At 43.9% G+C, this 16,238-nt stretch overlaps 1 protein-coding gene across 1 annotated transcript; it reads left to right on the plus strand.

Moving 5' to 3' along the window:
- Window positions 1-452: 452 nt before the first annotated feature.
- Window positions 453-14,735, plus strand: RBX1 (ring-box 1). Its single transcript, XM_059937044.1, has 5 exons — window positions 453-570; window positions 2,494-2,572; window positions 7,288-7,358; window positions 10,523-10,608; window positions 13,690-14,735. The coding sequence occupies exons 1-5, from the start codon at window positions 493-495 to the stop codon at window positions 13,700-13,702; spliced, it is 327 nt and encodes a 108-aa protein (XP_059793027.1). The 5' UTR covers window positions 453-492; the 3' UTR covers window positions 13,703-14,735.
- The last annotated feature ends 1,503 nt before the right edge of the window (window positions 14,736-16,238 follow it).

Consider the following 16,238-nt stretch of genomic DNA (forward strand, 5'->3'; position numbering starts at 1 on the left):
TTTCGGCAGCGGGAGGCGGGACGCCCACCCTCGCCCCTTCCCCAGAAGAACGCGACAAGGACCCGCGAGCCGGGGAGCTCCGCGGCGCCGGGGAAGGCGAGGCGGGGCCGGTGCTGCAGGTCGCGGCCCAAGCGGAGGAAGCAGCCGCCGCCCCAGCTGAGGGAGTGTGGCCGGGGGCTTCCCGGGGGAGGGCGACGAAAACGAGCCCTTTCGAACATTTCCACCCTGCTCGCTCACTTCGGCCCGGCCCTGCCCGGCCCCGCCCCAGGCGCTCGGGCCACCGCCTCCTCTCCGCCAACGCTGGGTAGGTGGGGGTTGGGGGAGGACAGCGCCAGCGCCTTTAAGAGGCGTGGCCACATGCTCCGCCCCCACCTGCCCCTCGCGCGCCAGTGAGGGGTGGGGCGCGGGAGGAGGTGCCGGGGCGGGAGGGGGAGCGAGGCGTGCGCTGACGCGCAGGCGCAGTAGCCGGGCGACGGAGCGTGTGTTTCCAAAATGGCGGCAGCGATGGATGTGGATACCCCGAGCGGCACGAACAGCGGCGCGGGCAAGAAGCGCTTTGAAGTGAAAAAGGTTGGGTCTCGCCAGCGCCTTCCTCAGGGAAGCTAGAGAGGCGTGGATCTGGCTGGCAGGCCCGAGGATGACCAAGGCGAGGAGGAAAGGGCTTCACTTCAGGGCGTTCCTGGGACAGGGTACCACGAAAGGAAGCCGGGGGGCGGGTTTTAGGGTTGATCGGCGTGACTGCCGCCCACTGTCAGTGGCAGTGTTGGTTTCGTTAGGAGGCTGAGGGGCCAATCACGGAGGTGCTTATTGAGATACGCGGGATTGCGGCTTGGCTGCAGGAGCCAAGCGCCTGAGCTGTCACTGGAGTGGTGGAGGGGTGGGGAAGGAGAGGGTGGGGTGGGAGGAAGGGGGAGTCGGAGAGCTGCGGTGGGTGGAGGATGGGGCGGTGTGGCGAAAGCCGGGAACCGGAGGTCCTACCGCTTTGGAGGCCTCTGAGGACCCGGGCTGGCGATCTCCGTGCCCCGTTCCTGTCCGAAGCTTGGGGGTCCCTCTGAGGGACCCCGACCCGGTCCTCGCCTAATCGAGGCCTCCATTAGCCCTCTCTGGTCCTCGCCCTTGCCAAGTTAAAGTGTCTCGAGTGTAACTCTTGGCTCTTCTGAGAGGTCTGTTGGTTTGTCACACAGCCGCACCAGTCCTGTGGTCATATTCAGAATCCCGCTGTCCAAAAAAAAAAAAAAAAATGGTGGAATTTGTTAAAAAGAAAATGCGAGCCCAAATCTTGTGTCATTTAGGGAGGGTTGAGTACTAGTTGCGAACGACCTGGTAAAAGTGGGAAAGCAGACATGTGGGACGTGTCTTTTTGCATGAAATGCCTTATAGTTGTTTGCCAGCAGTTTGGGAGAAAAGTGCCGATTCCCACCTAAGATAAAACAGATCTGTACAAAATGAAGACCTGAAATAGGGAAGATGTTGTTATTCCTGGAACATCCGGCTAAACCCTGACAATATTCCCCCTCCTAGTGCTTTTTGGCGTTTCGTTGTGGGCCCTGCATGCTCAGTTAGAGCCAGCAGCCATGTTGAAGAATAGAAGTAGGATTTTTTTCCTCCAAGTTGAAGCTGTAGGGTGAAAAGTGCTGAAGAAGTTACTAGACACTGAGAATTAGGCTTGAAAGAGATGAAGATTTGAGAAGTAGCACCAAATTCGTGGATGAAAGGGAGTTTGGGAATATTTATAATTGCAGAAGCCAGAGGGTTGAGTTACTTAAATACTACTTTTAGGTAAACTCTTATGGAAATTATCTTAACTGAATATAAGAGTCTGAGCATGTAAAAGTTGAAAACAGTTTATTTGATGATAGGAACTAAACAAAATCCTAGTGAATTTTAGAGTTTGTTGTGCAGTTATCTTGTAAGATTTAAGTGATGACCTTGTTCTGTGTATTGACACTGGGTACTTAGTTATCCAGCTTATCCCACGATTACCCGTTTTATGATCCAATCATCATCTTAGTTCATTCTGTTCCTTGTTTTCGACCTCCCCATTCCTGCTTCCAAAGTCGCCTTGAAGAGCAGATATTTTTTTATGCAGAAATTGAGCTCTTCTGCAACTGCCAGGAGAACCTGCACAGTAATTCAAGTTTGTGATTATTAGACCTAAAACAGGCACTTATAAATTATTCCTGATTTGTTTGCATTGATATGGCTGACTAAACTGTAGGAAAAAATAAAATTAAAAGATGACATTCATTTCTGTATTTATATACTCAGCTGTGTGGAGAATGGGTGAGCGTATGTGTAGGTTACTCTTGCTCTCTGATACAATAAATAAGAGTAATGTAACCTCTAGAAGCTCTTTTGTTTAGTGGTCCTTGTGGCCAAAAAGATGATAACTGCAGCCTGAAATCCTAGAGTGTCGTGTGTGTGTTCTATGTGTGTCTATGCTTGTGTTACAAGGAGAGTAGAGTGCATTGTTCCCCCTTTTTCTCTTTGCAGTGGAATGCGGTAGCCCTCTGGGCCTGGGATATTGTGGTTGATAACTGTGCCATCTGCCGGAACCACATTATGGATCTTTGTAAGTAATTGGAGGAGGATGGGAGGAAGTTGAGAACGTTACAGAGATTGCGGCCATCCTGATGTGACCAGTTTTCTTCTTCACAAGGAGATATAAAGTACAGTCAGAGCACCTGGGGTCTTCTGCATCTAGTCCATTGGCATGTTTGAAATAAAGTAGTTTTTTATGATGTCCTGCAGGCATACCCCTCTCTCAGAATAAACCTACTCAATCTAAAGATGGCAAGGCCACCTTTAGAATGAATTGTGGACACAGAGGTACTATTGATTATATCCTCTCTGTTTCCCATCTTGTAACCAGACTCAAAGGCAAAAATAGTGAAAGAAAGAAAAATAACTTTGAGCTAAAATGTTGTGTTAGAACTAGTTTTTGCTGGGGATTTATGAAGAAAAGAAGCCTGTGTGTGGATTTTCAGCATTAGCCCAAGTGTAGTTAAGGGGACATCACTGCCGACATCTAAATAGGCAGTTAATTGCTGTAAAGAAATTTAATTTAAATTTCCACATATTTCATTACACATAGTGGTCAACACATAGTAGGTTTGATTATAGCTGTTGATGGACTTAGTATCCTTGTCGTAATAGGGGCAAGAATGTTGATCACACCAGGGGCAGTCACTATTCATCCAGTTACTATTTCATCCAGGTACTAAAATGGTTTGTTACTGAGGTCAGGAATAGGGCAAAGAAATTGCAACTTTCTAGAATTGAAATTATAACTTAATTTTTAAATGACTTACCTGCCTCTTCAGCTTTATCTTGAGCCACTCTCCTGCTTACTCTGGTGGCTCCTCTGACTTTCTTTCCATTCTTCAAGTGTCCATGCTCTTGTTTAGAGCCCTTACATATCCTGTTCCCTCTGCTGAAATGTTCTTCACCTCTTCTCCCCCTATCTTTGTCTAATGCAGCACTGTCTAATCTAAATGTAAGCCTCAGTTGTGAGCAAATAACGTAATTTAAAGTTTTCTAGTACTCATATTAACAAAGTTAAAAGAAACAGATGATTTGTATTTTATTTATCCTACTATATCCAAAATATTTTTATTTCAACGTGTAATCAATATTTTAAAGTGAAATATTTTACTTTTTTTTTTTTCTTTTGTACTAAGTCTTCAAAGTGTATTTCACACTTCCAGAGAAGCTCATTTCAGACTAGCCACATTTCATGTGCTCAATTCTCACATGTGGCCAGTGGCTACTTTATTGGGCAATGTAGAACTAACCCATAGTTGGTCTTCAGATCTCACCTTGAACTTGCTCAAAGATGTTTTCCCTGACCATACTTACATACACACAAACACAAGCTATGACAGTTCTGTTAAATATTTCCAAGACATCCTATAGTTTCCTTTGTAGCAGTCATTTAATTTAGTTGGTTCTTTATAATTCCATGTTATTTACTGATGTGTTTCTAGCATCTAGCATAGTGTCTCGTACTCTAATACTACTATATCTAGTGAGAAACTATAATAGGTTCTCACTAGATATTTGCTCAGTAAATAATAAAAACACAAAATAGGAGACTAGTCTGTGGTCATTGCAACTTGGAAAGCACAAATCAAATATTTTGTGTGGGAAAACAATCATGGCATGTGTTGGTAGTTTACTGCCCTTGGTTTCTTTGAGTTTTGACCCTGTTTACCTTTTCACACAACAGTCAAAGCAGATCAGCAGCTACCATGATGTTTAATGTAGAGAGAAGGAACCCATCACAGAAAAACACATGCACAGTGTTAAATGTGCTAGGGTGGGGTTTTTGATTACGTGCTTGCCAATTCCTTGCTGTGCGTTTTCACAAGGAGTTGTGCCCAGAGAAAATTTTACTTTCTTGGGGCTCTTTTCTGTAATCCTGACTTGTTTTTAACCTCTGTATTTAAGTCATTGTGTGTCTGTCTGGATGCAAGAGAATGCACTTCTTGGGAAGATGGTGACAGACAAAGGCCACTGATATTCTGTCTTCTCTTAGTGTTGAACACTTGAGGGGTCAGCGTGGGCTTTTAGTTAGCCACCTGCTTTATCATATATTTTAAATGTCAGATGTAGAAGTAGAACACTGAATTCCTATAACAAACAGAGTATTTTCAAGTCATGTCTTATGTTCATTTGATGAATATTTATATCCTGGGCATTTTGCAAGGTCTAGGATAAAAGACCTGAGATCAAGTCTTTACCCTTATGGAACATACCCTTCTGTTTATTACAGACACTAAAGAGAAATCTGGTTGCTGCAACTGGGCTTGTCTTCCTTTCAAAAATAGATGAATTATGATGCTTGTAAAAAGACACTTTTGTTAAAGATGAAAATAAGAATCTTGATATAGCAGTGGCCATTTTCTAATAAATTCTGGTCTGGCATTAAATGAATAATTGTATACAGAGCCGTAAATAAACGAGTGATTATGGCTGTGCTCCAGTTGAACTCACCTACAAAGCACTCTTGGTCTGAAGACTTCCTCTTTGGAATCCAAATTGATACTATCTGTCCTACTATAGCTTCATACTTATTTTGCATTGCCCTGTTTCTTGGTTCTTTTAAAGAACACAATCTGCTAGGTGTAATTTTCTCCATTGCCTCAGGTAATCTTGTTCCAGATGAAGGGGGCATCCAGAAGGGCTTAGACCCAGCCTCTGCCCGTAAGTTAGTCTTTTCCTAAAACCACAGGTCCATCAATATTTTCAAAGTGTGAAATCTCTTCACTTCCAAGAAGAAGCCATTGCTTCCTTAGCAGTCCTCTGGTTGTAATGCTCTTGTATTGAAGTATAAAAGTCCTCAAGCTTTGTAAGTCACATAAAATAAACTTCTGCCTTTGCAGGGGTCTGATAGGAACCTGTTGTGTGCTGCTCTTTTGTCTGCTCTAGGCTGACAGAGAACAGTTCCTTCCCCTGTTTAAACAAACGACTAAACCCCAATGCTCAGCCTCTGGACCAAAAGCTTGAAAACATTTTATCTTTGAGAACATTTTACACTTGTATTTAGTAATTTTTCATGCCTTATCCCCTTTTATCTGACGTTCTGTATTGCAATCCTATTTCTCATCTTTTCTTATTATTATTAAAGTATAGTTGATTTACAATATTAATTTCAGGTGTACAACATAGTGATTGAATGCTTTTATAGATTATACTCCCTTTAAAGTTATTATAAAATAGTTGCTATATTCCCTGTGCTGTACAGTATCTTTTTGTTCTTTGTTAGGAGTTTTCTGATAAGAATAACTGTACATTTGGCCCCCATTCTCTCTCTATTTTTAGAAGTGTTTTTTGTTTGCTTATTCAGGTACTGAGAGCCTACTTTGCGCTAGGCATAGAACAACAGCCCCTTAAAAATACGTAGACCTAGAAAAATTTAAACATGATAATGTACCTTGAAACAGTTTCATTATTTACTTAAATAATAATAATAATTGTGCCTCTTGCTTAGCTAATTTCTTAATACATAGTCCTCATCTAAGTGAGAGGATCCAACTTGAAGGACATCAGATTTTATCTTCTCTGCCATCTCTTTGAATTGGGTGCATTCACAGCCCCCATACATTCTTGAATATATGGCATAGGCCCTAGATTCTCCACTTTTATCAGAAGGAAAACCAGTTATTCTCTTTGTAGTGTGAATCTGGGTAGCATAAGCAACTTCTGTGATTTCAGATCCTTTGCCTTTCATATTTTTGAAGGGTGGGGGAAAAGGCATTATGGTATATCTCTTCCCCTAAGACCAAATGTATGCGTTAACATCTCAGCATTACTTTCGTACAATCTTACTGTTTTCCGCCTATGGAAGTTTGAAGTAATTGTCTCCTATTAAATAGTCTTTCCTGAAGCTTTTTGTTCTTCAGAAGGGAGACTCCATTTAGTTACCACCTTCAGAGAAAGCAAATTACACATTAGTAATTCTTGTTCGTTGAATATTTATCCCCAATAGAGCTTTACTCATCCTTTCTGGATCTCAGTCAGATTTTTATTCTATTTCAGTTCCCTCCCTTCCCCCTCTGTGAAATTGATATTTGGATACATTTGCAGTAATTTGCTCCATTCACCAGTGAGAATCACCTCAGGGGCAATAAGTGTTGCTAAGTGGTAGCCCCGAGTCTCCTCTAACCCGTTGGCCTCACAGATCTGCTGTGTTGACGGTGTTTTAAGGACTTGAGTTTTGACGTCCTCATGCAGAGCGTACACTGCACTTCGCCACAGGCCTCTTCACCCCCTTTTACTTGCTCTGTCCCAGATCCATATGTCTGCCTGACTCCTTTAGGGACTAGAGCTTGTCCCCCAGCTAGGCTTTCATGTGGCAAACCTGGGTGTCGTAAGGGCCTGAGAGGAAGCATTCACCAAGAATAGAGATGCCAGTTGTCAGAACAGTAAGAGTTATGAGGTGGCTTTAAGAATTTACTAAATTTACCAGATTAGGAGGAATCACTGTCATTTGGACAAGTCAGGTTATGTTCAGAGTTAAAAAGTGCTCTTCCCTTCGTTACTCTGTTTTTGAACAAGGGGAGGGATTCATTGCAAAGCATGCTGTTAAGTCATATCTCTGCCTTCTCTATTCTTCACCCCTTTCCACATTCATTAAAAAAAAATTATGACTAATTAACCACTTGAGATTTTGTTCATGTTTATGCCATCACCACCAACCCCCGCCCCCACCCCCAGTCATGTCATTGTGTCATCGTGCAGGTAGGGCAGCTGTAGGTGAAAAGGTTGTTGCTCTTGTTCCCACAGGCATAGAGTGTCAAGCCAACCAGGCGTCTGCTACTTCCGAAGAGTGCACCGTTGCGTGGGGAGTCTGTAACGTAAGGAAACATCTTTCCCTATCAGCATGGCTTGTAAACATAGTACCGCTTTTCCTGCTTTGCCAGTCTTGAAACTAACTAGGAAAAAAATGACTAGCCCACTTTTCTCCCAAAAGGTACACAAATATTTAAAAAAAAAAAAAAAAAAAAGATTTAAAAGCATTGTACTGTTCACCTGTTATAGGGTAAAAATTATTAGTTATTGCAGAGACAATAGTTTGTCTTAATTATAAAGTGTACCAACTTTTGTCAGCAACATTTTGGGGATTCATCCTTGGGAATTGCCTTCAAAGCCTATGGCACAGTCTTTGGAATATTCTGTTAGTGGAAATCTTTACTTTCGTAACACATTTTTAAAAGGCTAGGTGTCTTGCGGAACTAAGGTGAATAAATTGAGTGTCCGTGTGTGTGTGTGTGTGTGTGTTTTAGGTGTGGCAAATGTACTAAGTTAGGATTTGGGGTTTTTTTAATGTGGCTCATGCCAGAAATGTTTTGTGCAGCATCTCTGGACTGAATGTACAGCCTTCCAGGGAGTGACAGCTGTGAAGGATAATAGGCATCAAATATGTTATTTCCAGCACGTGTTAAAAATTCATCCTTACAGACATGTAGTCCCCGTCATAGGAGCTAAAATTGTCCTGTCCTGTGCCCAGGGGACAGAGGGCTCCCAGCATGACACAGGCCTAAGAAGTCAGACTCTGAAGTCAGACCATCATTCCCTGTCTCTGGGACTTACTTGCTAGGTGACTTTGGGCAAGGTATTGGCCTCTCTAAGCCTCGTATGAAATGGAGCTGATAGTAGATTGCATAGTGTCACAATCACAATGAGGTGATTTTATGTTAAAAAGTGCTTAGAGGAGTTGGGGGTTTTTTGGGACATGAGCCACCTATCTCCTTGCATGCCCCTGCAGTAAACCTTTCTCTGCTCAAAAAAAAAAAACAAAAAAAAAAACAACTGCTTAGAACACCTCCTGCACGCAGTAAGCGTCTTTGTTAATAAATATAAATAAATAAAATTTGGGGTGGCTGTAGTTCCTGAAGAGAGAGCTATCAGTACTTTTCTCCCTCGGGTTGAGGCTCTCCTCCCAGCCCACACCTTGTGGGGCACCTTCTCCATGCTGTCGGGCCCTTCGACAGTTTCACAGTAGCCCCTGGCCAAGGGACAGTGTTTATCATTTATGGGGATAAAGAATAAAGCTTATCGGTCCCTTTGCTCTCCCTGGCATCCAGGCGTATACTAAGAACCTTGTCATTTGTGGTGGAAGGAAAAGGAGTGAGCTTCCCCTTAAATTCAGCTCGGGAGAGTCAAGCTCAGAGAGCCTGCCACCAAGAAGAGCCAGCAGGTGTGCCTGAAACCTTTGGACTAGTCCCAGGTTCTAGTGCTGGGTCTTCTACTAACCTGCTCTATGAATTAGGCAAGTCACTTAACTCTTCTGGGTTTCAGTTTCCTGTCTGTAAAATGAAGATAATACTAGCCGTCATGCTTGCTCGCCTGGGTTGCTGGAGGCTCCAGTGAGGTAGTAGATGTTCACAGACCGCCTGCAAAGTGTGAAGCACCCGGAAGTGTATTCTGAGACTGCTCAGTATACTCATTAATATGTCTTAGATGGTTAACAGGAAGAAAGCTGGGAACAGGGACATTCCGGGATGCTGTCACCAGCCCTGCAGCCTCATTTGCAGCCCGTCTTTCCCTCCGTCTTCGGAGGTGGCTGGGGAGTACAGGACCCTGTACTGCTGCAAGGTGCCTGTCGGGGCAGCTGGGAGGTGGAGAAGGGTGTCCTGAACGCCCTTACGTGAGCCTGTCCCCACCGCCTGGGGATTGAGAAAAATGCCTCCGCTTTCTGCCTTTTGGAAATTTTGTTTTTTCTCTTTTTCAGAAATAATGAGTTGTGTGAGCATCAGGAGGAAAGGGGTCTTGCAAGGGGCCACTGCTCTGGGAGAGTCTTTTTCCTGTTGAGTAACCCCAGTGCACTAGCCGTGGACTCTAGTGTTTGTCACTGAATTCTCTTTCTGTCTTTGTGCAAAGACAATTCACAGATGATAATCCACATTATGATTCTTAAGTTCCATGTATGTTTGGGGGGACACGCTGACCAGAGTTAAGGGCTGTTATTAAGCCAAGCCTGCCAAAGCTTTCCTGGTGTGTTGGGGTGTCAGCATTTCTCCCCTGTCCCCACTCAGCCGACCCATCATGGCTCAGGTGAGGGGACTCTTGTTGTTCCGTCCGAGTTCGCTGCTCACACGAGCAGGGGCGGAGGATAAACATCCATTGCAGAGGTGCTGTGGTTAGCGTCTGCACGTCATTAACTCGTACCAAAAAACTGCGCACGGGCTTTCCTTCTCCCCATATCCGAAGGCCAACTCCTCGCTCCCTGTCAGTTCCGAGTAGTCTTGGTACTTTTGCCCTTTTACTTCCTGTCTTGATCATGGAATAAGCCCTTCGACGCTCTTTCAGCTGTTTGCGTGTGGTGTGCCCATCGTAATACTTGCTTTTACCCTAATTTTTTATCTCATTCCTTTTTAAGACACAGTCTCTCACCCAGTAAAGGCTCATTGAGTACCAGGCTGTTGTCATATCAGTACACCTATAAACAAATCGGGAAATCAAGTCCTTCGGAAAGAGTTGAGCTGGGTGTGGAAGGTCAGGGAAGTGCCCCTCTCAGCTCTGGGTGGGTGGCAGGGGTGGTGCACTCCCCACACTGAGTAGATGCCTCTGCTCCTGGGGTTCCCTTCTCCAGGGTGGGGAGGGCAGCTGGGGACCAAGAAGGGGGAATGTTTGAAATCCGAGTGTGATCAGAGTGTGATCAAGGGCCTCCCTGCGTGAGTCCCAGTAGCGTAAGCCTCCCCTACAGGCCGCATAGGACCAGGAAGCCCCGCTCCATCTTCCCTTAGGGAAAGAGAGCTCACTGCTAGAACACCGCCATGCTTCCTAAATGCATTCTTCCTTTTGTAGGAATGACGTTTCTGACATGTTTCACTGGACTTAGCCTCGTACCTAACCAAGGTGTAACCCGTTGTTGACCTCTTGTCTCCCATTGTGTGTTGCCTTCCATCACTCTTCTCCAGCCCCTGTGTGTAACTACCCCACTGCCTTGAGATGTATTGTCATGAGAGAGCTGAGCCTTCACAGAATTATTTTTAATAAAATGTATCTTTTCTTCCAGCATGCTTTTCACTTCCACTGCATCTCCCGCTGGCTCAAAACACGGCAGGTGTGTCCGTTGGACAACAGAGAGTGGGAATTCCAAAAGTAGGTGTCTCTGGATGTTTTGACGTTTTAAGGTTGGGCTTTGTGGTCAGTATCATTCTTGGACTCACGTCAAGCTGGAGGGTGCACAGTCTTAGAAGATGGAGACATGGAACATGCCTTGTTTTCATAAACTAGCTTTTGGTTAGTTAGACAAGGGCTCATCTATGTGGAAAATGCATAGGTGAATCCACATTAGAAGCTTGCAGCCTAGACTTTCCCAACTATCCAGGTTCTATGAAGGTAAAAAATATGAGAATTTGCAAACTATTAAATATTTCCAAAATCACATCAGTAATAAGGCTCCAGGGGCTAACTAATGTCAGGTGTCTTTGCTTTGGGCTAGAATTATATCCACCTATCATGTTTCATTGGTTTATCTCATGCTGATTAATTCTGATACAGCGTTTATGGCTATCTCAACTAAATCATTATTGTCGTGGCTGTTAGTAGTATGTAAATAAAACATGACATGTAAATTTTCAAAAGTTCAAGTGGTCAAAGAGTATACCACAAAAGATGAGTCTCACCTTGTTCTCATCTCTTTCCTGGAGGTGACTGTCAGCAGCAGCTTCTTAGCGGCTTTCCCGAGTGTCCCTGTATATGTACTTGAATGTATTTGGATATACATGTAGAATTTTTTATATCTGTAGTAGTAATTCCTAAAAAAGGAATTTCTGATTAAAGAGTATGTATGTTTTTATTTTTGATAGTGTCAGATTTTCCTTTCCCAAGAATATGTACTAATTCACAGTCCCTACAGACAGTGAAGCAGGAGGCTCTAGTCTCCATTTCTTGCCAATGTTCTGTTATCAAACTTCTCCATCTTAGCTACTGACAGGTGAAAATTAGTATTCAATTGCATTTTTTAAAATTTTCAGTGAAACTGGGCTACTTTTTATATATTTTATGCCTATTATATTTTTGTGCGAAACCCTCTTTTATCTGTTGAATTTTCATTTTCTTGATCAAATTTTTAATGAAAAGGGAGATTTTTACTTAAATATGAGTTTTGACTAGTAGAATATTCTTATGTTTAAAAACCAATAAATAGGGTTCTTTAGTTTGTGAAATGTTTACAAATCACTTAATGGTACAGTTATTTTGTTTTTTAGACTTGATTATTTATTTTGGTAAAGAATTTTGAAAGTCTTGTGAGATGCATGTTCATTTTTTAAGAAACCTGCCAAATACTCAATATCTTCATACCATCACATTCCTTTCAGCAAAGTATATGCTAAGTAATGTGTAAGATATAAAAATGTATGAGACAGTCCTTCCCTGTCCTTGGGGAGCTTGCATTCTGAGTGGAGCCATGACAGGTAATACATGTCAAGGCAGAAGCACTGTTCTAAGTTCTCAAGAGGCCTTTGTAATTGGCTCTGCCCTGGGACAGGCTTCAGGTTCCGTCTTGGACCAAAACTGTCTCACGTAGCCCATTACATGTGCCCGGGGCTGAGCCTAAGAAGTGGGGGGTGTAAAGAACCCTCCTGTTGGGCTTTGACACTGTCACTGTATCCAGCTGGTGACTGCCTGGCCATGGTTATCAGTGCACTGTGAAAACAAATTCATAAGAAGCAAATTTCAGCATGCTTTAATCTGACGGACAACTTCCGTGTTATTCTCCAGCCTACTAACACACACTGGAGCTCTACCCTGTGAGGACTTTTTTAGACAATATGTAAGTGAATTTCTTACGTGAAGTGCTTAAAGAATCTAGTAGCCCTTCAGGATGATGGAAGCAGTGATGCAGGGTTCTAGTGCCCTGGTTTCCATCCATATAACAAGGTATTTTAATCAGAGGTGAACTGCCCACAAAGAACCACAACAAAAGATTATTAAGGGGCTTCCCTGGTGGCACAGTGGTTGAGAGTCTGCCTGCCAATGCAGGGGACATGGGTTTGAGCCCTGGTCTGGGAAGATCCCACATGCCGCGGAGCAACTGGGCCCGTGAGCCACAACTACTGAGCCTGCGCGTCTGGAGCCTGTGCTCCGCAACAAGAGAGGCCGCGACAGTGAGAGGCCTGCGCACCGCAATGAAGAGTGGCCCCCGCTCGCCGCAACTAGAGAAAGCCCTCGCACAGAAACGAAGACCCAACACAGCCAAAAAAAAAAAAAAACACACACACAGAAATTATTATTTTTAAAAAAAAAGAGATTATTAAGTAAGATAATAATGAAGGATTTTGTGTTCAAGAAATCCATTTAGGGACTTCCCTGGTGGTCCAGTGGCTAGGACTCCACGCTACCAATGCAGGGGGCCTGGGTTTGATCCCTGGTCAGGGAACTAGATCCCGCATGCCGCAACTGAGAGTTTGCGTGCCACAAGTAAAGATTCTGCACGCGGCAATGAAGATCCTGTGTGCCGCAACTAAGACCTGATGCAGACGAGTGAATAAATAAATATTTTTTTAAAAAGAAGAAAAATCCATTTATATGTGGAAGAAATTTCCTGCCCTTGTTTATAATCTTGCTAGAGCCAACTTTTGGCTTCTGGGGAAATCAGAAAGGACCTGAGATCCATACCTAGTTTCACTCCACAGTTCTCTTTCTGCAGTGCTGAGTGGACTCAGGGCTATAATTGGAACTGATGATAGATTTTGAAATTGAAGGCTGTTCAGTTACTGGTTTCTGTATTTGCCTTACCCTAAACTTGCCTGAGGACTGGAGTTGAGGTGAAGAGGCCACCACAGGTTGGGGAGGCCAAGAGTTCATGCTGTCTGAGCCACTGCCTGGGGCAAACAGGTGGAGCTCCCTTTAACAACCACCGGCCCTGACTTCTCCCTCTCGCCTCCCGGTTACTGCCGGGCATCTGCCTGGTAACTGGAAGGAGTCAGGCTGGTGCAGCTGAGTCCGTGGTGGGGCGGAACCGTCATAAGAAGGGGGAGATAAGTAAGATGTTACAGGGGCCAGTAAGATGAAAGGGGCAGAGACCAGGGTCGTAACCCGGTCTTGGCACACACTTGTGGTCACTTACTTCTTTTCAAAGTTTTAACCAAGTTTGCGGATATATTTAAGCAGGTTTTATAGTCTCAAACAGGAAATTACTAAGGAATTAATTAAATAATTTACCTTGTCTTTCAGGTATGGGCACTAGAAAAAGAGAATTCTTCCGTCAAGCCTGTTTCATTAGCCATTTAATGACTTGCCCTCCTGTTACTTAATTATAAATTAGATAGAACCGTGTTTTTTCTGCTTTGTCTTTTCAGTTTGCTATTCCTGCACCCATATTGTATTCTGTGTCAAATAAAATCCAGTTGGATTCTAGAACAGATGCCGCCTCTTGTGTATGTGAGAAAAGTGAACATAAAGGGACCCCTCTTTCTAGGTTGGAAAGCCAGCTTTTGAAAGTGAGATGTTTGTTCGTTAGAGGCAGAGCAGAGTTGTCCTGTGAGCGCGTCTCTTGGTCACGAGGAAGCCTGGTCCACAGCCCGGCTACTGATGGCAGTCTTGGGCAAGTCGCCTCTCTGCTCCGAGCTCTTCCTCTGTAAAGTGGCTGCCGAGGACTAAATGGCGTCATGTGGGCACAGAAAGAGGCTTTGTGAACTGTTAAGAACACTATACAAATGTTAACTTTGTGTATGACATGTCGCTTTCTCTTCTTAGTTTAGAAAAGTAAACTTGAAGAAATCTAATAAGTAATCTTGGCTGCCAAAGGAGTAATCTGTGAACTCAAGTTGGAAATCGATGTCATTTAAATTGAGTTAACAGGAGAATTCAAGTTTCCTTCCCCACCACCACCCTTTGCAGTTTGTTTAAAATGCCTTGGCCATGGAAAGAACTGCCAGGTCTAATACTAATTCAATGGCTATATAGTCTTTAACTGAGAGGCAGGTTAGTTTACTGCAGTGGTTCTCAAAGTATGGGCTGAGGAATTCCGAGGGTACCAGAAACCCTTTCAGGAGGTTCGCAAAGTTCCTTTTCCGACTGCATGACTGTACGAGGCCAGCTTTTCTTTATATCCTTCAACCAAAGCAACGTATTGAATGAAGAAGCAGAGGTGAGAATCCAGCTGTCTTCTACTAAGTCGGATATAAAAGAGATTTGCAAAAATGTAAAACAATGCCACTCTTCTAATTTTTTGTTTTGAAAAATAGTTACTTTTAATAAAGATATTTACGTTAACATGTGATGGGTTTTTGTTCTTTTAAAATCTTTTGAATTTCTCGGTCTGATTTCCATTGTAGTAAATAGCTATAACCCACACCAAATCTCTTTGGGGTCTTCAACTTTTAAGATCATAAAGGGATCCTGAGACTAAAAAGTTTGAGAACCTCCAGCTTAGTAATTAAGGACTTCGAATTCAAAGCTGGATCGAGCCCAGCTTCCCCACTTTGCCACCACACACAGCAAGTGCTCACGGAGAGGTGGCTGCTGCCGTTGCTGCTACTTTCGGGCTTCCACCCTCGGCAGAAATCCGCTCCTTAAACCCTTTTCAAGTGGCCATTCAAACTGCATGAATACTTGAGCGGTGAAGAGCACAGCATTTTTCACACAGGTGGCATTACACGTTTGGAGAGTTCTGCTTGGGTATTCACTGGGACCCTTGGTTGCAGGGTACCCGAATCCAGTTTCTAAGGCATGGGACATTTATGAGAGGGCTATGGGACTATGTCCTGTAATAAGAGGGACAGAGAACTAGCTGGACCTAAGAATGAATGAATAGAACTGGGGCATCGCTGCTGGGATTCTCCCTGCCTCTGTTTCGCAGAGACTAGCTTTGGTGTGTGTTTTTTTTTTTTTTTTTTTTTTGGCTGCGCTGTTTGGCTTGCGGGAATCTTACTTCCCTGACCAGGGATCAAACCTTTGCCCTCCGTAGTGGAAGCGTGGAGTCCTAACCACTGGACCACCAGGGAATCCCTGAAACTAGCTTCATATACGGCAGGAAAACCCTGGATGCTGACACCTCTTCTGCCACCTCTTCTCCCAGTTTCTGCCACAAGAGAGGGACTTACTCCAAGTCCTGATTCCAAAAATCCCAGCTGTGTCAGGTGCCGACACCCGGACTAATCGGTAGATTCACTTAGAAAATAGTGACGGTCTTGAGAACCTCAGAGTTGAAAGGTAGAGTGACAGTTCCCAGAAGAATGGGAGTGGTATGGGGCAGACCAAACAAGGTGTGTACGTCTGCAAGACTTGCTAGGAAGTTTTTCTTACATTGAGCCAAAATGTCTCCTTGTAACACAATTCAGTTATTCTTGTGTTGCCTCATGAAACTGGTGGACATAATTCTTCCCTAAGGTATTAGTGGAATTAATTGAGTGCTTACTGTGTTCCAGACCTAGAGGACACAGCTGAGGTAGACAAAGTCTTTTCCCTCAAATAGCTTACAGTCTAGCAGATTTTCTTAAAATGAATAAGTGGTGGAAGCTACCTCTGGAGAGCTTGACAGGGCCCAGATCTGGGCTTGATCTTGACTTGCCCATTCTCTCTTAGATTCCTTCCGGCAGCCCCTCTTCTTCAGTCCGTCCCTGAAGATTCTGTTCTCCGGGTTCTGCTCTGTCTGGGAGACCTCAGCCTCACTCATAGTCACCATAGTGGACCCCCAGGTGGCCTCTTGACAACTGATTGTGTGCATCTCTTCCCAAATCCACTCTTTTTTTTTTTTTTTTTAATAGATTTATTTTTATTTA

Source organism: Balaenoptera ricei, chromosome 10 (genome assembly GCF_028023285.1).
Source record: "Balaenoptera ricei isolate mBalRic1 chromosome 10, mBalRic1.hap2, whole genome shotgun sequence".
NCBI classification, from domain to species: domain Eukaryota; kingdom Metazoa; phylum Chordata; class Mammalia; order Artiodactyla; family Balaenopteridae; genus Balaenoptera; species Balaenoptera ricei.

What these genes read in the sequence shown, in the direction of transcription:
- RBX1 (XM_059937044.1), top strand. Translation starts at nt 493, where the DNA reads ATGGCGGCAGCGATGGATGTGGATACCCCGAGCGGCACGAACAGCGGC. An exon ending in AGCGCTTTGAAGTGAAAAAG is followed by an intron (nt 571 to 2,493) that starts GTTGGGTCTCGC and finishes TTCTCTTTGCAG; the next exon opens with TGGAATGCGGTAGCCCTCTG. An exon ending in GAACCACATTATGGATCTTT is followed by an intron (nt 2,573 to 7,287) that starts GTAAGTAATTGG and finishes TTGTTCCCACAG; the next exon opens with GCATAGAGTGTCAAGCCAAC.